The following is a 24,571-nucleotide window of genomic DNA, read 5'->3' on the forward strand; positions in this document are numbered from 1 at the left end:
GTTAGGGCTACAGCATGAGCCTGAAAATTATAGAAAAATAAATGGAAGGGACATTTATTATTAAGTGAGAATTACTGCATATTAGTTTGAAACACTTCTCAGTCTCTATGCCTCCCATTTTCTATTGGGTATGTAAGACAATATAATATTAAATAAAGTAATAATGCATTTGGATATTAGAAAACAATCCCTTGGTCTTCAACATTATGCTAGATAAAAACTGTTAAAGGCCCTTAAATTTTTATAAAGCCGTTGTGTTTGCTGTTCTTAACATGGACTCTCAGAGTCTGCATGAGTAGGGTGCCAACAGCAAATATCAAACACATACAAGTGGAAAAGTGCTTCTGGAAGATTTGTTGTACTTGGTACTAAAATGAAAACTTGCAAGTTTATTTTAAGAAACAGAGGTTAACAGTTCTAGAATCAAGTGTTCATTTGAAAATTATTAATTTCAAATTTACCCCTACCAGCACTAAAAAGGATGACAGTGGTGTTAAGCCAGAAAATTAATGACTATGCTTAAAACAGGTTTGAGAGTTCACCAATAAATCAGCACAAGTATCAAATCCTTTAAAATCTTTACTACAACTTCCGATACACAGAGATTAAACAAGTTTTCCTGGATGAAATGACTGCATTTTAGCTGAGTCAGAACAAAGAGGACCTCAGGAAAATGGGAAAAATGCTATTAGCTTACACTCAGTATCATCATAATTGCCTTCATTATATATTTCAAAAAGCCTCCATAATACATATTTTAATTGAACAATATATTATTGTTGCCCCTGTTATAGACTCTAAAAGGAGCAGTCCAAACAGATTCCAAATCTGAGACTACTAATTTCTGGAACTGCAGATTCCAACTGAGCAGTAACCTTCTCAGGGAAAATGTACCTGGTTCTCAATCTCAGCAAAACAAGGTTTCTGAAACCTGATTTCAGCAGTCTTGGAAATCTGAGAGGAGGTTGTAAGTTTGCTTAGAAATAAAAAATAGATAGTAGTCAAACAGTATCTCATGTCAGTTCCAAGTTGAACCACAGGAGTGAAAACACTTTTTAAGTTCAAATAGCAGAAATATTTACAAAAGCACTTCATGTCGGATATTTTTCAATGAAACAAGCAATATGCTAGGGATTCAGGTGCAATTAAGTTAATTTCCCTACTCACCAAGTTTGTACCACATGTCACGGATGGCAAAGCCAATTAAACGTCTCATATCTCCATATCTAGAAAAAAAAAAAAAGACATATGGAAGGTCAAAAAAAAAGGACATATGGAATTATAATTTTCTTTATCATCATTTTACCACAAAATTTATGGGAAAACCTAAAGTATACATTTCTGCTTACTTGTTCTGGATTTTGTTGTATTTTGCATGGGAAAAGTTTTCAAGCTGTAGTGAATCCTGGGTAATAAAAGCCACAGCCAAATGAAAATAGTTGTTCCACAGCTGTAAATTGAATACAAGGAAATAGTTTTGAGAAAAGCAGGAATAATATTAAACTATAACGCTGAATAATTTACTAAACCAAATGATGCAAGCAATGAGATTTTTTATTATGCAGACATGTACATCATTAGTATTATGCAATTAGCAGAAAAGCAAGAAAGATGAATTTTAATAACCACTACTACACATTTGCTGTTAATAACACAGGAGCTGAATAAATATTGCTAAAAAAGATTCATATGAGATGCATTAGCTAACAGCATTAAACCATGAACCGCAGCAGGACTAGTGAACACGTTACCTGCCAGTGAATCTGAACAACGTGGAGCTAAAGGCATCCAATGTAACTACACTGTGTTTGAGAACTACTTCAAAAGGCACCTGCTGTCTTCTCTTGGGATTCTGACGCAGCAATGATTTGTGTGAAATTCCACTATATTTTGTTAAGGGCTCTCTACATGAAACAAACTCAAAGTACATCTCTAAATAACTGCTGTACTTGCACTAGAAGAAAAACCCTTGTCTTTCCAGTGCACTACCCTTCGTTTCTGAAGCCAATTACTTGTTCTCCAGACAAGCAAAATGAAATACTACTCTCACATGCTAGGGATGGGAAGGGGAAAAAGAAACTTCACTAGGAAGCACAAATTCAAGGAGGTAAATGCTATTTTCAGAGGCTTCTAGGCAGTCAGCAATGGCTGTAGACACTTCTTTTAAAAACACAGCTGCAGTTAAAAGTATGTGCAGTAGCTATCAGTGAGACAGCAGAGAGGCAAGAGTAAATGTATTCAGTGGTAATTTAAAGGATGGAAACAAAACACCTAACACCATGCTCTTAATTTTGTATGGTGAAATACAACCCTAGGTTGTGAACCGACACTAGAAATAGGTTTCATCAAAAACTTAAGCGATCTCATCCCTTATAACCTAGAAAACTCTCCTGTGCGCTAATAACCAGGTAAAACAGATACCAACACACAAAACCACATATAAAAACTCAGACTTTTCCTACAATACACAGAATTCTCAACTGTCCTCCGTAATGTGACGAAGATCCTGCATTTCATTTATTCCTCCCTTAGAGGCCCAGCTGAAGCTCTCCTTAGCAGACAAGGCTGTTTCTGTCGTTAGGTATTTACAGTCCAGAGAGCACAGTTATCCCTCCTGCAGACACACCGAGCAGCGCTTCGCTGGAGACAGTCAGTAAGCTGTTACATATTACACTATTCAAGGATGCTCTGAATTCACCCAAACCAATTACAGCTTTATTAAAACTACATTGGAATATGAGCACTAGTGAGGCAGCAGCTTTTTTCCCTCCTTAATACCAACATTTAAATTATGTTCATATCTAATTTTTGATTGCATACCAATACTACATACTAATGCAGAGCATTTTTCCCCAGGATAAATGTTATTTATGCCCTGAAAGGCCTGTTTTCCCCCATTATCAAAGATTTTAAAAGATTAATTTGACTAATTTAGAGTTTTCAGTCCCTTGAGAAGCTGTATTTATTGATGTGTAGTTGTAGGGAATATACTTTGCAAGTGTCAATTACACCAGTAAAATGGAAAATTTCTCAAATCGTTCTACATTACGGTGAGAAAAATGAAGCCTTATTACTACAGTTAATGGTCTATTTATTCACTTAATTCCAAGATCAATGCCACCTTTGTCAGAGACACATCCTAAACACTCGATATCTTTATTTATAAAATACATTTCCTTTCATCCTCAGAGTACCCAATGATGGCTGAAAAAATACGATCCTTTGCATCTGAACAGGACGTTCAAGCTAAGGACTTGTAAGCTTTGAACTATCAAAACTACCCTTTAAAGCCCTCAGAAGCAAAGCAGTCTCTCAAAAGTAAAAAAAAAGCAAAAGCTGATATAAAGTGATTTGAAAAACACACACAAAAAGTGCTTATGAGACCTGTTTTGTCAGTCACACGTGCTGGAAGGGCTTCAGATCTGTCCATATCTCTCTACGTTAGGGCTAAAGGAACTTAAAAGAAGAGGATCTCTCATTCTTTTTTTTTTTTTTTTTTTTTTCCCCTCCAGAAAACATGAAGTGCTTTCCCCCTAGAAATATGACTGCTGCAGTATTGGAAAGTGGAAGTAATTTAGTAAGACGTTTCTAGCCATTTCACACAGGAGAGGAGATCTGGATGATTTTTCAGAATAATGACCAGAAGTGAACACTGCTGCGTCCTCCTCCTCCATACACCCCTCTGAAACCAGTGCCTCTTTCGCGCTGACGCCTACCTTTTAGCCATTGTTTTCACTACAGACATCTTTGCTCCACTCTCTCTGATAATGCAGGAGAAACATGAAGTCTTTGGAAGACTTTTTAATTTATTGCAAATTACTGTAGTTACTGAATGCACTTTAGCATAAAACCTAACAGATAAGATGACAGTTTTGTTTATTTTTTTTCTTTAAATATTGTTGTGAAAGCAAGCTCAGCCCCTTGAGACCAGCAGACATAGTACATTTCAGATAGATACTCGGTTCATTACTTTGATTTGGTAGAAAAATGGCACTTATGAACTTTCGGCATCAATGCATAATTGCAAACTGTCTGTAGGTACCACAGGTATTGAGCTAGGTTAGCTAGCAATAACCTTTTGAACCTTTAAATAACATTTATAAGAAATGTCATATATCCTGGAAAACAGTGGATCATTCTCAAGAAGTGATGATTTTACCTCAGAAAAGTTCTCTTTCACATACTGGAATACATTTCTTCATTACTTTAAATAATTTAAAAGGAACATTTTTTTTTTTTTTTTACTATTTCTGTGAGCCTTTTGAGTTCAAACAATTTTTAAACAAATGAATAGCAACTTATGTTTTAAATAAATTGCTTTGAAGAAACACAGCACGTTATATAAACCAACAAAAGTTTGGTTTTTTCCATTTTCATTCTTTAATGATTTTCATGTCACATAATCCCATTCCTTGGTTTCATCATTAGCTTCTTGTTTAATGATGCCACTTAAGAAATATACTTGCAAATAGTTTCTACTTTAGACATCTACCATTCCTATGTTGGAAAACATCCCAAGCCTCTGAAATAAGGCACTACCAAATCCAGCAAAAATTAGTTTTTGTATGCAAAATCTTCCAGAATTTATATCCTGTGTATTTCTTTCCATTCTGAGCAATGAGTCCAAAGTCCAAAGAATTTGCCGATGAAATAAATTTGGTTTTTTCTGAAGAGCCCATCTCAACTCATACATCCCAAATCCAGTATTTATACATCACTGTGGTACGTTTGTTCCACTATCCTGCAAAAGCCCAGCTGCAAAGCATTGATCTGGACAGGCTGTCTGATCTCTGCATCTGAAATTGGCACATTTTTAACAAATTGTTACTTGATAGAAAACAGCAAAAAATGCCAACAGTGCAGTCTCCTTTAAAACTGTATGTTGGGCACATCTGAAATCACCTGCAGTTGCTGTATTTCCAAAGCTAAATCGGCTTTCCTAGTAGAAGCTGCTAATGAAAAAGAGCCAGCCCTACCCTACACCATCCCACCCCACCTCCACCCCCCAGACACCAAAGCCAACCCACAGAGACAAGTCCTCTTACAAATACACAACGTGATCCTGACTAGTAGGCACCAATATGTGGCAAGTAGTCTGGATACTGGCTGGCTGATGAGACAGTTTTGCAATCAATTAGGAGAATCCTTATGAATATAATTTTTTTAAAAAGTATAATGTTGAGAGCAAACACAAAAAAATAAGAGGGAAAAGAAAAAAAAAAGCAATTTACAATCACACAGTTAAGACGTTTTATTGACACCAAATGCAACAAATAAGTTAAAAAAACCCTGAACACCATTAAGACATACATCATCACGATCTTCAGAAAAAAGTCTAACTTCCAACCTCTTTGCCTAACTTATTTTTTCTATTTTTCTTATATATCAACTATACGTCTCCTTATACTATCTTAATACGCTCATTCTGAATAAAGATTCTTAAACTATTACACTTTCCATAGTTGCAAACCTTCAATGACAGGATTTACACTTCAGTGAACCTTTTCTAGTTGTAAACATAGAACATCTATCCGGAAGGAAACATGAGGAGTCAGCTAACCCTGCTCCATATCCCAAGGCAAGATCTGCTAAACTGCTTCAGACAGATGTCTGCTGAATTCTCTACAGAATCTTTAAGTGAGAAATATTTCCGAGCCTTTCTACACAATCTGTTTCAATACACAACTGTGTTTATATCTAACATAAATGCAAGTCAATACCTATTGCAAATACAGAGACATGAGTAGAATATAAACTGCTCGATGTTGAAATTTTTTACCTATTCCAGTAATTCCTACTGAAACTCCAGATCTCTGTGTATTAAATCTTCCTGCTCCAGGTTAATTTCAGTACTGAAGAATGCACATTAATGTATTATGCCAGACTCTTAAAAGGTACCGTATGCATTCACAAGCTTAAGGTACTGTGAGTATTGTGAGCCCTCATTCATTCTTGCTTCATGGTTTATTTTTGGTCAACCACTTCATGGAAATTCCCTCCCTTCTCTCCTGCAAGATTATGTGCTCTAGAGCTAACTGGGTTTTTTTGTTGTTTTTTTGTTTTTTTTGTCTGCACAATAGTAAACACTCCGTAACAAAAGCCTTTTAGCTTTACTGTTCTAGGTTTTGCTGTATGATGACATTGAAGAATACCTGCTGTATGCAATCTCTAATTGTGGCTTGTTTTCTGAGGGTCACTGACCTACGTCTGAATACATCCAGCACGTGAACTTTGCATGCAAAACTCAAAAAAATGCCGGAGAAAACCACCTCCTTACCCAGTAGACATCAGGTGACTATTTAATTCCCTCTAAGAACAATGATTCTCAACCCAAACAGCAACTCTGGCACTTGCTGCCTGCTCGCTGCAAGGACAACATCAGTGTCAAAGCACTGGAATTTGAAAAAGGGCTCTTTACTTAAATGGACTCCGTGAACCAAACTTCTTACATTCTACGGCAGAAAATTTAACAGCACATCACTGCTGTGCTGTACACAGTTTTGGTATTCATCTCTGAGGTATATAACAGCTTCATCCCTGGAGGGGTTCAAGGCCAGGCTGGATGAGGCTTAGAGCAACCTGGGCTAGTTGAGGGTGTCCCTGCCCATGGCAGGGGGGTTGGAACTTGATGACCTTTAAGGTCCTTTCCAACCCAAAACATTCTGTGATTCTATGATTCTGATTCATCATCGAACCTACTGCTTTAGGTTTATGCATAGTTTTAACTTCAATGTTGTAACTGCTGGCCATCAAATACACCACATCCTTTCACAGGTCCCAAGTGATGCCACTTCTTTCCTTTCTGCCTGAATCACCTCATGAGTGAAAAAAACAATTTTGCTTTGAAAACAAGAAAAAGGCCAGGAACCTTTTTTCCTCCATTTAACAAGTGTCAACAGAGTAGGAAAAATTTCTTCATCTTTTTGTCCAGATTTAAAATAGCCTTTTTTAGTTGCTCAATTACTTCACAGTCTACTTGGTTTTTTTAGTTAGGTTGTCTGCTATATATTGTCTTGTAATCTCTCAGCCAAGTGAAAACTCCTCAGATCTACTTCACTGTGGCTTTCAATTGCCTTTTAAAATTTATTTTTTAAATTAAGACTTTTCTTCAACTATTTGTTAATACTCCGATTTGCAAACACCATCCTACAAAGAGTATAAATCATTCACTTGTTCACAAAGAACTTAAAGATGTAACTTTTTTTTTTAAATCTTCACCAATATGCATCTCTATTTTTCCCATCCCAATATATACTATTTCTATAGTTTAAATTACCCTTAATCCGGAATATTAAAGTAGTTGCCTGTGTTTTAGCTTCGAAATTCTTGAGACATTGTTCTTGCTGCATATGCTTGGTAACGATCTGAACTTTACTCACCCCTTTTTCTTTGAAACCAGAAAATCAACAGTACCCATACCTCCAACAGGAGACTATATTGCCCGAAGGCTGCTGCATACTAAATAACTGACCTTTGAATAAACAGGTTTTGTTTGGAGCTTTGTTTTTTAAATGAAAATCCATTTGTTTCACAGAAACTCTCTATACAATAAATAAGTTTTTAGATCTGTAGTAGTCACAGGCATACAGCATCTTTCAAAAGTCACGTTAAATGTAGGTGCACAACTCCTATTCCTTATTCATATCAAGTGAAACAGCTGGACATTATTTGTAAAACACATTGAATGAGCTCACTAAAATGTGTCAGGTTCAGCAAGAGCAGAAGCACATCTCAAGATCACATCTTTTTCTGGAATTCAAAAAAAGAGCCCAACGTAAAGAGCTGATGTTAAGTTTCACTCCATGGTATGCGATTGCCTCTGTTCTGGTTTTAGGAGCATGTCCTAGATTTACTGTAGTCAGTATCTGGCCCACTGATCATAGCCATAAAGGAACCTGCTGGTGTGTACTGTGGCTTTTCTTCCTGCACACTCAGCTCCTCCTGACCAAAATTCACCCAAGGTTAGGAACAGACAGCGGGCTGCCCCTGCTCCACAGGGCTGCCCATGGAACTGAACAGGCCAGGTGGTTATCAGGCTGTAGCTCTTAACAGAACTGAAAGTTATGCTGCTCTCAATTTTTCTCCCAGATCAAAATAACAAAAGCAAGTTTTTTCTCCCAATTGGAAATTTTCTATATGCATGCAAATGAAAATAGCAATACAGCTACAGAGAGATTCCAAACTGGTTAGAAGCTTTGAATGCACCTCAAGGACATCGAGCTTCCGTCAACTGCCAGTTCCCCCCCACAGACACTTTTGTGCCACTGTAACATTTATCATCAGTTTGAACTGAACACTAAAGAAATAACATACCAGCATTTGTTTCCATCTGCAGACTTACTGTATGACTTTTGGCAATGACTGCATTCCCTATGGAATGTGAATGTATTGCTTATTTCATTAAGGCAAATGTTTCTCTAAAACTCCAAAATTTCTTTTCAATACAGACAAAAGATTTGCTCTCCTTTGAGGGAAACTGCATCTCAAAGTTCTACTTTAGTTTCCCATCACTATTCTGTATCCAAAAAGGCTAACAATGAAGCAATGGATACATAACAATGGAAGTAAGCTTGATTCCGCTTTCTTTTGCAAAGCAGCTGCTAAAACAGAAGCTACTTTATTATATTAGCCTGTTGGTACCTTAACTGCTAAAATAAAAACATTCAAGCACTGCAACAGCTGCACAAAGAAGGATTGCTTGTTTGTTTATTAACTAAAAATACTCCAAAACAACCGAGGAAAATCAAAAGGTAAATCTATGAGGAATAACAGCCCCAGAGGCTGCAACTGTAAAATGAACTATTTCATAAAGTATAGAAGTTCCTCCTTCACTTTCAGTTAACCACTGCTCATATTTGCTTACAGCCAAGATATATTAGTATAAGAATAAAAAAGTATATTGTTTCTCTTTTTTGTCATCTGCCCATAGTGATGCAGAAGAATTTTCTTGGACTATAGCAAATGACTTCGGTATCCGTGCTACTAGAGAACAATTCAAGTAAGTGCAATCCACATGAAAAATTACACCTCCCGGGCCAAACTAGCCACAGCCAGAAAGGACAGGACAAACGTGGATTTATACTGCAGAGTAGGAAGATGTAAGCAGTGACTTCAAAAGACAAGTTTTTTATTAGAAAAATTAGTTGAAGTTACTCCTCCTTCCACTCCTTACTATCTCCACTCTTGGTTCCTGTCCATTGTACCTCAGTGCTTTAGAGCATTTTAAGAAAATTCTGTAACTTTAAGGATAATATAGTATGCTTAGGAAAGACACAGACTGCTCTCTTACCATAAAAGGCTCTAGAATACTTAGGTAAAATTTGTGTTACAAATGATTTGGATAAAGTTGATCTTAAGAAAATTAATAAGGTTCGCTAAAGGACCTCTCAAGTTTCTCATTCCAATTAATAACAACATTTTTAGTTCTAAGTGCTTCTCTATATTCAAGCTTCCACAGTTGGAATAGTTGCAAGACACTGATTTATAGACTAAAAAAAAATAAACGTGAAAACCAGTAAAAACCTTTAAAACATTAATTAAATCCTCAGTTATCAAATATCTGAATAAGTATAGATAATCGTGGAAAATAAAATTTTATTTTTAATTAAGAAAATTAGACAATATGCTTTACATTATTCAGACCTTCTTTAGTCCAGAAGCAGCTTTTTTTAATAGGTATATTCAGGGTCTTGTGAGAAGGTTTTCAGAGTTTTTATTCATGGAAGAAAAGTAAACTATCTCCCTGCCTTGTACTTTTAAGTCTCTTCTGAAAACTATAAGGGTACTACAATTCTTTAGATTTACTTATTTACTAGAACATTGTTTAGCTTACTCAAAGCCTCCAGGTATTTGACAAGTCATGAATAAGAGATGAAGCATTAACACATTCCCTTGAACTACAACATTCCTTGTTGAACTACAACTTCCCTGGCTGTTTTGCCAGAGGAATCATATCTGAAATGACAGTTCCAGGTTTAGACTGCTGCTTTAACAAGTGTAAGGCAGTGTACACCTTAGCAGAATCTTGACAGATACACAGTCTTTAGAGTAGTTTGCATATTTTTGGTAGCCTACCCATACCGATGCCCACCAGACCTATTTTATTTGCTTTTAAAAATTACTGACACATTGTGCAGTAAAAATTATCAAGTGTTACAGAAACTATAGGTTACAAATTGGTTGTTAATAAATTGATACAGCCTAGGAGAGATTACATCACAAAAATTACAAGGATTTGAAAGTTTCCAGAATTACTAAAAATAAATTTTAAGTTTGTCAGAAGAAACATCCTTCCCTATGATTAAAAAATCTTCAATAATAACATACATATATACATTGATAAAGTCACAACTTTTGTAGGTATAACATTTTTAATGAAATAAATGAGGGAAACCTCTACATTTCAAACTTGGAGGCCCCTGTAACCGAGTATGAACTGAATGTTTTACCTTTCTTATTCCTATTGGTTTTTAAACTCTTCCTGTGTAACCACTCACATGACGGCTCGGTAGCTATTTGTGGCTGAGGTATTTTATGTTAAGGACCCAGAGACCAATACCCAAGCAGTGTTTAGCACAGAAAGCCTGAACATTCACATGCAGAAGAGGAGAACCACTTAAAGCAGATTGCAAGTTGCAAGATTAACCATAAAATATGAACTCAAAGAAATGAAGAAGGCAGAGCCTGAACTTTCTGTGAACTTCACAGCTAGGGTCAATAAGTTATTATCTAATGAACAGATTAGATTTTTCTCATCAGGAAGCATTTTTGAACTTAAAACAATTACTCTTAACTGCAGTTAATATAAAGACGGAAATAGAGTAATTTTTCATACTATACTTTGTTAGTGTGTTTTCTGTCTATAGCACACACCATAATCAAGCAGCATTTAGTGACAAATCCTGATTTCAAAACTGTATTCACATTTTGATAACAATTTAATGAATGCAAAAGCTACAGACATTTTCATTTTCATCTGAAGCAAGCCAAACATACAGTAAAATGCATGACCAAACAGATAAGTTACAAATTATGATACTGAGGAAACTAAGAAAAGAACAAAACCCTAATTTAAAATTATTCCAGAAGGCACCACCAAATAAATTAATAAATAAATAAATAAAAAGATACACTTATCAGAGAAGACAATAAGTTAGAAATAAAAATAAATTCTAAGTACTAAATACTCCAGGAATCAAACAAAGTTAATCTCTTTCTGCCCTACATACACAGGAGTGACATTGTAAAAGCTACGAGCACTACATCAAAGATTGCCTGACTGAATACACTGGGCTGGCTAAGAAAGAGAGAAAAAAGTTTTCTGCTTGCCAGTTCTGAGAGAATCAGTACAAAATATTCTGGGTGCCTTATCATAAATAATCAAAGTATGATTTCATATCATATCAAAGATGGCCTAATCCTGCCACACTCAAATCAGTCATCTTGATACTGATACAAAGTACCAGAAGGGGCTCTGACAGACCAGAATGATCCTATGTGCACATACTGCTTTGACTCAGCTAAAAAAGCCTAAATACTTACTTGGAGTTCAAAATTCATATTCTCCAGAAATTTCTGGTTCATTGTCTCTGCAAATTTGTTGATGGCTCTCAAGAACACCCTAAAAAAGAAAAGCAATGATAGGGATAAATGAATGTAATCTCTGGGAATCTATTCCAGCCACATGTGATCTTGATGGAAACACATTTAACCACTGAACACACCAGAAGAAGCAAAGTTCACCCATACATGAACGCAGCAGATGACATTCTGTGCAATGGCATGTTATTTATAGTCTGTTATACTTCAAAAAAAGTTAAGCCCATGGTTGTCAAAAAGTTTCTTGATCTCCATTGAAAAATTCAGACAATAGAATTTCTTCTCCTCTGCTGCACGCTGCATTGCATTCTCAAGAAAACACTGACAGCAATTCTTTCAAATACAATTTTACCTTCTATCTGACAAAACGGCACCGTTTCCAGGAGTGTTATTGCCTCCTCCTCATGGGTTTGACAGCTGAAAGAGTTCCTGTACTCACATTATCAGTTAGGAGCTGCCACGGCATTTTCCCAATTAAAAGATACTGTGTGCAGCTTTTCCGTTTTCTCACAAGTGGTGAGGGGAGGATGACACCACTGCCCGTATTCCTCCTCAGGTTCATTATAAAACCACAAAGCTGAGTTAACAGACAGTTACTTCTTCCAAGAGGAAGAGGGTGAACATTATCCCTGTGGCGTGAAAAGCAGCACCTATTTATGCTCATTATCAATGCAGCAAGATTAAGTCACATTTCTAAAGCTAATTTCTTTGTCTAACATTCCAACACAGTACATTCATAAAAAAAAATAATCAATTGTATCTCTTAATATTTATAAAGTTTAAATAATTCAGTTTCATTCAATTTACAATTTTGAAAACAAGTGATCCATTTCCTTCTGCTTCATACATAAAATTTTTAAAAGCCTGAAGTGGCAAACACTGGGGGGACAAACATACTACAACCTGAAAGAGGTGAACACAGAAAAAAAAAAAATCCCAGTTGTTCAAATACCATGACTGATTGTCAACTAACTATTACCAATCAGGAAAAAGACCTAATAGTATAGCAGACAGATCCACAAACCCCCCACTGTCTTCATGTTTAGTAGCATCAGAAATAGCAATAATTCAGTAATTGGAATTACTAACAAAAGATTAAGAGCCCACAGGATATCCACATGTTACTGTCAAAGGACTGCTGTCTCCTGTGTTGGCTTCTCTGTGGTGTTCTAGTCTCCCATCAAAAAGACACACAAATACAAAAAGAAAAAAGAGAGAACAAAACAAGCAAATAAATGTGACAAAGAAATGATCAAACACATCTAATGGATTGTGCCTGAGACCCGGTTTCTTTAGTCAGGGGACACTACGTGACTGAAGAGGGATATGCTGGCATCTATAAAAACAGAAGCACCACGGAGATGAGACTGTTCACTGTTCCTCGTACAAGCACAGGAGAGCGCTGAACAAAATCAGAATGTGCATTCAAAATAGGCAAAAAGAGATAGTTTTTATGATATGCTTGCTCAGCTATGCAACTCATTTCTACAGGATGCTGTGAATGCCTGGATTTATACTGGCTCAAGAGTCATTAGACACATCAAAGACACAAATGAAGGGAGGACTACAAAATGTCATTGGTCACTGGAGGCTGGGAGAACGCAGCAAACTGTTACTTCTTCCCAGCTCTGTTGTTACACTGTTCCCTAGGCAGCCGTTTATGAGCCACTACCAGAAACCAAATAGTGAGTGAAATGAATTTTAGTCTCACCACCACCACCACCACCAACAACCAAAAAAATAAAAAATTGCAAGAGCTAAATTCAGTTTCTTAATGAAGGAGGTAAAGCAAAAGTTCAGCTTTTGGCAGGCTTGTGACTAGGAATGCTATTTAACCACTACGCAATAGCCCAAAGAAGCGCACTGCTTCATAGGGCAACAACCTGCCTGGCTAGACTGAGACCCTTTGCTATGATAACAGTTTTCTAGGAGGAAAAAATTATTTGCGAAAACCCAAAGAATATTTTGTTACCATCCATGTAGCATTACTCTGTAATATTGTAATACTCATGTGATCAAGGAAATAAAGTGATTTATACATGGTATACTTTTTTTTTTTTTTTTTTTTTTTACTGCCATCATAGGGACACTACAGGTTTAACTACTGCAATAACTGTGGCATTGGACAGACTTCTAAGGGAGCTGTGCTGCTCTACTGCACCATCCCACACGTTCAGATGAGCTGCTTTCCAACGGTCTAGGGCACAGTCTGATCTCATCTTCCAGCAGTAGCTCAGCTAACCTTGCCAGCTGGATTAAAGGTCTGATCTGTGAAATTTTAAGTGTCTTCAAATCACCTCTAGTTGAAGAAACCTGATTTTGCTCAATACTGTTCCTGCTGGCTATCGCCACCCTCCTAAACCACCCCTGTATAATCACAGCATCGCCACGTGCATCCACTGCAACTGTAGCCTCTGTTGGTCTGAACAGGCTATTGTGCTTTATTTTCAGCCTTCGATGTGATCAATTCTTATTCTGGAAAATGCGTTTTCCTCTGACAGCTGCCTCACACTACCCACAAGAAAATAAACACATCCTTCCCTAATGCTTCACTCGCAGGGGTACATTTATCTCTGCAGAACTGCCTGATGCTTGACACAAACAGTTTAAGATTTTGCACAAAAAAAAGGGATCCTAAAAAGAATGATCTACTTTAGACAGCACCAAAAAAAAAAAAAAAAAAAAAGACACAGCTAGGCAGAGTCATGGACACCCACACGTTATTCTGTCTGTCAGCATCCCCATTACTCTGCCGAGTAGGAGTTTTGGGTCAAGGCCTTCTCAGCATCATGTCTCTTCTGTAGAACTATATTGGTCTAGATTCTCCTCTGATTTACAACGTATATTTCTTGCCAACTCATGTAATCAAGATCTTCAGCTCCAGCAGCTCAGAGACTAGCATTTCCCCTCACTCAGAAAGTTTTCATTGGGGCAGGAGGGGGTGTCTTCTATTTCTGAGACTTTTTTTATTTCCCAACTTCTTTGTATTTACACACTACTCCAGCACCTACGGTGAAACATGTCACCTACATGTCCTGTTTGGGCAGGATCTGGTATGCTGCTGATAGTTGGTCTTACATTAAAGAACCACCCCCACTTTCCGGTACGTTGTCTTTTAGTACAGAAATATTGTGCAAAATACATCCAAAATAATCATAACTTAAACACTCATGAAATGTATTCATGCAACTCTACTTCATAATATGGACATACTCTTTGTGTCGTATTTTCAAATTTTTGTGAAGAGCTCGTGGTTGAATGTTATCCATATGTAAAAAGCCCCAAGGACACCTGAGAAATACTGAGGTGCTTAGTGTCTAGTAAAAATTATTGATAATATTAAAACTATTTACAGGATTCTATACAATATGATTATATGTAAGCTACCTTCTGTGAATATCCCTTTCATTCTCACAGATATTTTTAACTGACATACTGGAATGACACATTTGCAGGAAGCATGCAATATTTCCAGGCTGCCAAGTTCCAAATATTTTCATGCATTTGTATTTTGCCTGAAGGGTGTATCTATTTCCGTCACTGGAAGTCACTTAGGCAGTAAGTTTGAATTCTGTTCCTGGCTCCTGCCAATGCCATGCTGTCCTACCTTCGTTATTTCATTTCTATATGCCTGAGTCTCCCCCCTTTCACCAAAAAGGGGTATTAATTAACTAGCCACAGGTAGAAAGCTGAGCAGGTATTTATAAAACACTTTCAAATTTTGATGAAAACAAGAGAAAATATAATTTTAATTATTACTGACAGCATCTTCCTATTTAAAGAATTAAATATTGATGCAAGAAGAGAGAGTTAAAGTCATCTGATTGGAGAAGTCATCATTCCTCACATGATTATACGTAACATCAGTTATCAATCATAACTGACAGAATGGAGAAGATACAGCTAGAAAAGAGATGGTAAAAAAGTGTGCCCCACAACAGCTCAGAAAAACACAGTATGTCCTGTCTGACTTCAGAAGAAGTTATTGAGAAAAATTACTGAAAGGAATTATCTTGTCAGTGCAATATAACTTGATTTCCCTTTCTTCTCTAACAGATCATTGGAGCTTACCTTTTCTCCAGTCTGGGGATTGCTGCTCAGTTTTGCTTTGCAAGTTTAGACCAGTGTATACTGGCCAAAGGACCAGATCTTGATTTCTCATACAGGTAATGCCATTAGGTGTTTTTTCTGGTAAAATGTTCTCCTCTTGTCACATACACCCTTAATTTTAAATGTCACACAAGGCTACAAATATGTTCAGGTGTTTAATTATGTTATCTTTTTTACAGTTACTTAGTACGGAGTTAATTTACCATCAGTTTAAATAATTGTGATCTAAAATTACTGAAATCCCTTTACCCACAAAAATATCCATGACACTTCCTGAGTTTACGGGGACTGACGCTTCTAATTTGCAGTTCATACCAATCCCTTGGGCCTGAAGATTGATGGATGATCTTCAAAGGCCAAAGTCTCTAGGCTTAACCTGGGTACAGAAAGGCAAGGTTTTGCCTTAGGACAGCAGCAGAATCACCATGGTTCAACTCCTGCTATCTCCTTTACCTTGCTAAATTTCCTGCTGCTTCTGTTTTGCTTTATTGTATTGTCAGGAAATTTCTTTCAAGTTCTGGCTTGAAAGAAAGCCCAATGAATAGAATCCTGTGCAACTGTACTCAGTTTCAAATACTTACATGTATGTTCTAAATAGGGATAGAACAGTACTGTAAGTAATTTATATAAATAATTTAAGACAGACAAAGCTGAAAATTTATAAGTCATCCTAAGACAAAAATTTTATTTCAAACTGATTCTCTCTCAAGCAAAATAAAACAGAGGGGCTGAGATAGAGCAAGGAAATAATTTTGGTTTCATAAACAACATGTTGTTAATCAAAGTAGGATTTCAAGGCTATTCCTTAGAAGATGATGATTCTGTTTAACAGTAAAATAGGTCTGCACATTGTCCTTGCTTTTGAAGTGTAAATAGGTGATAAACCTAAAATATAGATCTGGAACTCCAAGTTATTTTTAGCAAACAAGTTAGAAGTAGTGCATCAGCTCCTGGCAGCAGAAAACAAAGAGATGATTACAGTAAAAAACAAACAAACAAAAAACCCCAAAAAACTTTAAATCAGCATTGTCTGTTCTTCGGTGGCTTTCCAAAAGCAGGCCCTTTTCTGCACCTAGTTTCAGACACAGAACACTTCTGGGTCCACAAAATGACTCTGGAAAAGGTGCCTAATCAGGTAGAGAATTATAAACCTTCCAAAAATCATTAAATGATCTTTCCTCAGACTCTTACACATGAATTATTTTAAAGCAGTAGTCCAACAGCAGTGAAATGCTCTTGAATATCTTTTCAAGTTCACAAGACTCTAAAATTTAGGAGTTCACTCCTTCAACTTTGAGATGAGTAATCCAGATACTGAAGTGATGGCTGAATTAATTAACTTAGGTATTTATGAGCATCAACTCAAAGTCATGTTAGCAATGTCTTCCAAAGCTGTGATTACACTGATGTAATGACAAGTGGAAAAAATTAATCAAGTACAAACTTCTACTGGATAATTAGACAGAAAAATAGAGATAAGCTTTAAAAGAATATTATTTCCTGTGTTATTGTGAAAGCTCTACTGAAAGAAACCATTAAAATGCTGGAATATATGGGGTTTGTTAGTCACTTCTGAAAACAGATGGGACGTTTTTAAAACTCAGAACTTCCTCCCACAAACCCTAAGTGCTTTTCCTTCAGAGAACCTGGTCCAGAAATTAAAGTCAGAAGGAGTCACACTAACTGCAGTTTGGCAGGTGGTTTTTTTGTAATCCTCAAAGGCTGATCAATCACCACTTTCATCGGTGAATCCTCTACTTGAGCAGATGAGAAATATGAGGGGAGTTCTTACAAAGCCTAAGAGATGCATTGACTATTATTTTGAAGATCTCCGAGTTCTGATAGACATGGTCTTGCCAGTATGCCAATTATATGAAATCCAGAGTAGGGAATAGCAGAGCTGAAATATTATTCCCACACAATTTATGTTGACTTGATAGTAGCATCCTCATAAAATGCTTTGCAGAAGACACCTAATAGGTATTTTTCAGACGAAGCAAGAACAAAGGAAAAGCAGCTAAAGTTAACTGATTCTCTTGCAGGCTTCTGTCATCTTTCCTCTTCCTTCTTGTGTGCAAAGCTAGAACAAGTCATGTTAAATAGAGGAGACTACCAAAGCGGGTCAGACCCAATTCCAAATGCTGATCATTGTCAATGACTGAAACAGTGATCAGCAATTATAAACTAAACCTGGAAGATGCAAAATACACAGGAGACCAGACAAGCAACCAGTGTGACAAGAGAGATTAAAAAGACATGTTTACTATTTCAGTGAGCAAAACAGAACAGCCAGAGAAAGCCTGAGAAACAGGTAAAAAGATAATGACAAAAATCTTTACAGAGCAACAGCAGAAATTATGTCCTAATAATGTGGCAAGCTATCATTGATTCAGAAATGAACAGCAATGCAAGATGGAAACACTATTTAAAAACCTTGTAGCTATGTGAAACCTAGTTATTAAGAGCACAATAATGGCAACGCTTAGGAAGCAATCCACTTCCATGGTAACTGGAAAAATATGGCCAGTGGTGCAGAGAAAGTAGCATAATTTAATCATATTTCTCCCTTCTGTCAACTCAGTATCACTATAGACTGAAGAACAATTTTTGTACCATTCAGACTGAATTCTAATGATAAAGCAATTGCCATCTTCCTAAATTCTTTTTCAATGTACAGCAAGAGAATCTATCCAAATAGCACGGTCAGCAAATAACTGCTATCCACCTTCTCTTGTCTCAATTATATATTGCTTGTTATGCACAACTCATTTGCTTTATTACTATTATTTGAAAATTTACCTTGAATAGCTATGCCGAGCATACAAAAATAATACCTGCTATCATGTATTAGAGTTAATTTGACAGTGGTACAAAAGCAACACCTAGAGAAAGACAAGAATGAGTAATTGCTTTGATGCTATACAACGGAAGTTTCTATTTGAGATCTCGACTTTGCCAACAGTCTCTTTATAAGCAGCTTTTCCTTCAGCATCTACTTACAGCATGTTTTAAAGACTGCTTCTCTCTCATTTAGGAATCAAAATACATTTTCAAAACAGCTTCTTAGGTACACATTTATGTCAAACTCTCTTGAAAATGTGATGTCCAGCATGCTTTAAGAAATCTCATAGCTTGAAAACGAAGCCTACAACAAGCTGTCATAACAGACTCTTGATAGACGTAACTTAGTTTGAAAGGTATTTGAAGGAATTTTCCTTATCTTGTGAGTATCTTTTCACTGCAGTCTACTCTTCTTTTTTTTGTGCATTGCAGCTAATTGTTTGCAAAACAGAAATATCCTGAATGAAAAAAAATTCAAAATGACATGGTGTCTCTGCTGCTAGATCAAGTCTGGGAATAAGACAGAAAGCCGAAACCCAGTTAGTATACATGAATGTAATGGCTTAACATGGTAATATCAAGATGTCAAACTAATAAAAACTCTCATGGCTTTCACTTTTAAAGGAAGTTTGAATTGATACTGTGAAATTACTTTCCATTCTTCCACTGATTTTTTTTTCACCTGTTGACACTAATTCACCCCTGCTGTAATATTTGTACATATCATTTAGTCGTCATTTCTATATATCTAAGAATGGTACAGAGGTGACACTCTGGTAAACATAATTCCATGGAGGTTTCTAGGGGCTGTTTCTAGAATACTTTTGTTGTTTCACAAGTCAAAGGATTAAAATTGGAGAATTACATTAAACTAGTGGATAATGCTGTGGATAACCCCATCTCAGCCTTATTTTAGTTGAGATGGGCTTGAGCCCATCTCAGCTCTCTATTTTATTCATAATCTCACCATAAAACTTCAAAGGTAAAATGTAGTATTTGGGCTTTGCTTTTTCCTTCCTCCCATTAAATAAGCTTTCTGTATTTGAAATCCCTTCTCTATACCTGCATTACACTTGAACACAGCACATGTATTTGGATTTTTCAGATATTCTTGTTAAAAATACTTAGCAGGAGAATACTTTTTGTCTAGAACACATAATTCCTCTCCTTTCAGGGAAGCCTAGCTTTTTCTGAAGCTAAGACTATGATCTGTAATTACAGGTACAGACAACAACGCACCTGCCTCTTGTCTAATTGCTGCTCCCTTGAGCTTACTACTTTACAGACAAACTGTATCAATACAGAAGAAGCTGCATTGAATTAGCAGATTATGACTTTTTAAAAAAGATCATTATGCAGCAAATGCATAACACACAAGTAGGGTTATTTTGTGATGTTACTGTTTAAAAATACGAAACTAGCTGCTCAAAGTAATGATAAATATGAGAAAATTGTATGCATTTAATTTCCTGAAAATCTCTTAAGATGTGAAGAAAAGGGGACACAGAAAGCTTGCTCAGTAGCATTTGCTACACCTGAAGAAAATTACGAATACTGAATTCGTATTTTCAGTCTTCTCTGTAGTGACATATTTAGAACAGTTTATCTGGGTAATCTCTTCACTATTTTTTTACTCATTTGCACCTACGTTCCACGGAGTGGGAAACACTACTCCTTGCTTTACTCTCCAAATGTTTCACTGAAACTAAAATACCTGAAAACAAAAAATAACAGGCCACGTTAGAGATTTCTATATGCAAGTCAAAGTTGTACCTGGAAAGATAACAGTTGATCTTACTGACTTTCTGAAAACATCAAACCAACAAGTTGTTTTTCTGTGTTGAGTTGTTCTCTCCACTGAAGACTTTGCTTTTAGTTCAGGAGGCCTCATACTCTAGAAGCAGGAGCATCCTAGCAGCTGATACCAAGAAAGACAAGATACTCTGCAGTGGGAGCAAGAAAGAGCTATCTCGCAGCATGTTTTCTCTCTGCATTTTAGATAAAAGCCTAAATGACTGCAGTTAAAACACAACAGGCATCCATTGTGTACCACCACCAGGATGCGCAATAGCTGATCCTGCTGAGCAGATGATCTGCTGCAGTCACCACGTAATTAAGCGTTTAGATTCTGGGTAAGCAGATAATTCCACAACATGGGTAAAACCAGCAACATGCAGAGTTAGTGCAGAATAAGCATCTTACAGTATTTGGTGTTACACAGATACAAGCAATTGGGAAGTAGGGTTACAGGAGGCACACACCCAGACTCAAACACCCACAGATGGAAGAGATGATCTCTGCCAGGCTTGTAAGTGACAGCAGAGCATTGAATGACGCAGTCAGACATATCAGCCACAGCTGGAAGTGTAACTCTCCATGGAACAGAATTTACAACCCACAGTGAAACAACTGCCTCTTCTCTACCTGCCTTTTCCATTTTCCCAGGACTAACCTTATGCCACTTGCCCTATTACAAGTACTGACTGTTGTAGGCACTGGGAAAGACAACCAGGAAACAGTTACCCAGACTTAATGGAAAGAGATACAAATCTGAGAATACTGAGACACTGTGTACCAAATACCTTAGCAAGAAAAATAAATAAATAAATAAATAAATGACATGTCCTTTGCCTTTGAAAGGGATTTGATATTAACAGGGAAATTGCATTTCAGCAAGGACATTTTTAGTCTCATAGCAAAAACACACTGTCCAAGGACACATCTTATTACTATACACAATTAAAGCAATGACTGGACAGTACAAACTGTTTGAACTTGTTATAACACTTCATCTACCTTTTTGTGCATGTGTGAATAAAGGAATATTGTCATTAGACATTTATACTTGTTGCTTTAAATACTTGTTCAAATATAAAAACTCCAAAGTTCTGCAATATGCCACAAGCCTATGTGTAAATGTGTTCTGACCCCTTGAAAATTCAAGCTCTTAAGAAAAACAACTGCATTTGTCAGGCATGCTAGGCCAGTCAAAAGTTGCCAGAGGAAAATGAGATCAAAGAAAGGAGTTACTTGCATGTAACAGAGCAGCCTTCTAAATTCTGCCTTATTTGCACAAAATAAACCGCAACACCATCATCCAACCTTAGTTATATAAATGAATCTTAACTCCCAATACATCTTTGAAAAACATAAACCTAAGCTACGTGCATTTTTTTTCCTATTAGGAATAAATAAATAAATGCCCCTTTTTATTCTCTGCAAGACAAATAATGAGCCAGGCAATATTTTAAGCAAACTGTTAAAGCACAGCTGGATAGAATAAATCTGAGTCTTCTTCCACATTTCCTATGACAGCAGAAACTCTTCATATTAATAATCAAAGAATTAAAGTTAATTAATATTTTTTCCTATTTTTGTAATTAAAACGGTATTCTTGATTTTAAAATCTCATCGCAATTGTTATAAATTGAACAGCATATTACAGCACCAGCTGGAGTAAAGGACAGCACGTACTTCTATCAAGTGAACTTGTGTACCTTGTGTATAGCCAGATCCATCAGTGTCTGTGAAGAGTCACAACACCCGCTGAGATCAAAACAGCTATCACAGTATCAAATATTTCTAAAACAGGAAAATATGACAAGCTTTCACTTCCACCAACAGATAGATGGAAGACTGAGCAGCAGTTCTAATACTTGAATTAATTTTTTTTTCTCCCTTCCAACTTCAGACATTTGATGATTCTATGAAATCTAGTGAGTTGGTAGTAGCAGTTCGGTTTGCAGCATCCCTCCCATAAACACTGAAGCTTCTTGCTTGAGAAAGTCATCTTTCCCTACTTTCTGCTGTGTTCAGTTTCCCTTCTCTCACAAATTATTATAAATACCATTCTTGAATAATACACTTAAATTGTGATGACCAGCTGTTCAGGTTTTCTCTCCAGAAAATTTAAAAAGAAAAAGCAGTCCAACCGCCACTGAATTTGTTACGTGTACTTGTTACTTAAACACTGAGAATACAACTTTTAAAATGCCACCTCCTCCTAAAGCACAAAGCAACATTTTGTTGAGCTTCACAGGACAATACTATAAGCAGCTACTTCTTCTGAAAAGACTTTTCCTGTGCAAAGGTAGAGTTCAGAAACATACACATGTATAGTGTGGAAAACATGTTTTCCAGAAGTCATGTGTAACAGAGCCATCCACAGATCATCTATGAAAAAAAAACCAAAAACAACCAGGTCTGGAATCCCTACTGTCTTTTTCTTAAAAAGAAATCCCTGCAGTCCCTTGGCAGGTGAGGAATAGGGACTTCTCCCTCATGGTGCTGGTTGGCCAGGACCTAATGGCACCAACAGAAGCTACATTTCCTGGCAGTCTGAGAAATGGTGAGGTACCGGGGGTGCAGGGGGCACCGATCTGAAGCCATAATGAGATTGCACTGAATTAATAATGCAGCTACAACATGTGAGCTACATGGGAACCAGGGCTTGAGGGTGTTACAAAGCAGTTCATCAGCAAATAAGCAGCTATTTTTAGTATGCATAATGAAAGAGAATTGGCAACACTTCCAGCTGTTTTGTCAAATACCTGCAGCACTAAACCTTTCCAGTTAGATTTGAAAAGGGCTGGGGTACACTTGACTCCGACAGATGCCTGAGAACACTCAGATATACAGGTAATGAAAATATATTTTAGAAAAAGCCTCACTACTGGTGTTAGAAAATACCTACAGTGTTATCTCACATGAGGTTTCCAGCAAATAGGATCTGACCTTGAAATGCACTGGTGAAAAACTGCTTCCTTTTATTTTAAAATACCTAAAAATAATGTCTACAAGGTTCAAAAAACAACTCAAGTGGACACACAAACAATGAAAGTTCTTACTAAACCCCTTTTAGACACCAACCAAAACTGATTCCAGGTATGAATTATGATAAGATCAAGTAATTTCAAACTCTGTCTGAGCAATTACCATTTCAAAGCTCAAAGGAACAGAAGGAAGGGAGGGGAGTGCTTCCCTTTAGTCACTAACCTCCCTAACTATTTCTTTTATTTGCGGAATCTGACTCCCTGCACTCCCAACACTCCACGCTGACAATAAGGTACAGTAGTTTCCTGGGAGGAATTACGTGCCTCTGAATTAAAATTAAAAACAGCTGAGAGATAGTGGACTACATGGTATTACCTAAACCAGCAAGGCATTTCCCCACAAATGCCATGTACCTAGGAATTACGGCTTTTAATAAGCTAATAGCCAATAGTCTAAGTACTGTAAGTGGAATAAAGTGCACATACAAGCAGTAGCAACTAGTAAGAAGTGTGCAGTAAGCAACCTTCATTAGAACAAAAGTTAATTAAATCTACCATGGAGGATCACAAAAATAACTCGGATATTATATCCTCATGACCTCAATGAGGATTTTACTGTTTCCCTAAGTGTTCTGCCCCATCTAACATGCCACAAAAAAAGTGTTCTTCCCATATTGTTGTTAATGGAAAAAGGGAAAAAAACACAGAAAAAAAACCAAAACAAACAAAAAATCCAACAAAACAAAAAGTAGTTCATTTCCCTTTTTGATTCTGACTTGCTAACAGAATACTCCCAGTCCAGTGGGACTAGCACACACAGCCTCTTCCTCCTTCAAATTGGCTCTGGGAACCAGAACACGCTTTGAGAGCAAACAGCACATTATTTATAACAGTGATTTAAAGTAATCCAAGTTAAATCATTCCATCCTGGTACAGGCAAAGCTTGACTAAGTAAGTTTAGTCAAATAAGCTTGTATTGCCATTCTTTCAACTCCCTCCTACCACAGTTTCTCCTGGACATAAATGTGTCCATTCTCCCTTCCTTTGGACAGAGGTGTCTCCCTTCCCAGATGGCACTCTCTTTCTCTTCCTCTCTTTCAAAAAAGAAAAAAAAAAAAGATTTAAAAAAAAAAATTCCCCAGGACCTTATAAGAAGTCATTCTCTCATTCTTTTCTCCTTACCTATGCCAGGCATTCAGTAGAAATATCCCTGATATCATACACGCACTATCTGTCCTTATGTATAAGAC

General features: G+C 36.7%; 1 protein-coding gene across 1 annotated transcript in view; it reads right to left on the reverse strand.

Annotated features, from left to right (window-relative positions):
- Positions 1-24,571, reverse strand: part of LOC104460367 (dedicator of cytokinesis protein 2-like) — a gene marked incomplete at both ends in the record, with an annotated part of 52,362 nt that overhangs the window by 22,233 nt on the left and 5,558 nt on the right. Inside the window, 3 exons of the mRNA XM_010081660.1 lie at positions 1,168-1,226; positions 1,350-1,450; positions 11,542-11,620. Of these exons, the coding sequence (XP_010079962.1) occupies positions 1,168-1,226; positions 1,350-1,450; positions 11,542-11,620 (239 nt within the window). The remainder of the gene's footprint in view (positions 1-1,167; positions 1,227-1,349; positions 1,451-11,541; positions 11,621-24,571) is intronic.

Source organism: Pterocles gutturalis, unplaced genomic scaffold, assembly GCF_000699245.1.
Source record: "Pterocles gutturalis isolate BGI_N339 unplaced genomic scaffold, ASM69924v1 scaffold40289, whole genome shotgun sequence".
NCBI lineage: Eukaryota > Metazoa > Chordata > Aves > Pterocliformes > Pteroclidae > Pterocles > Pterocles gutturalis.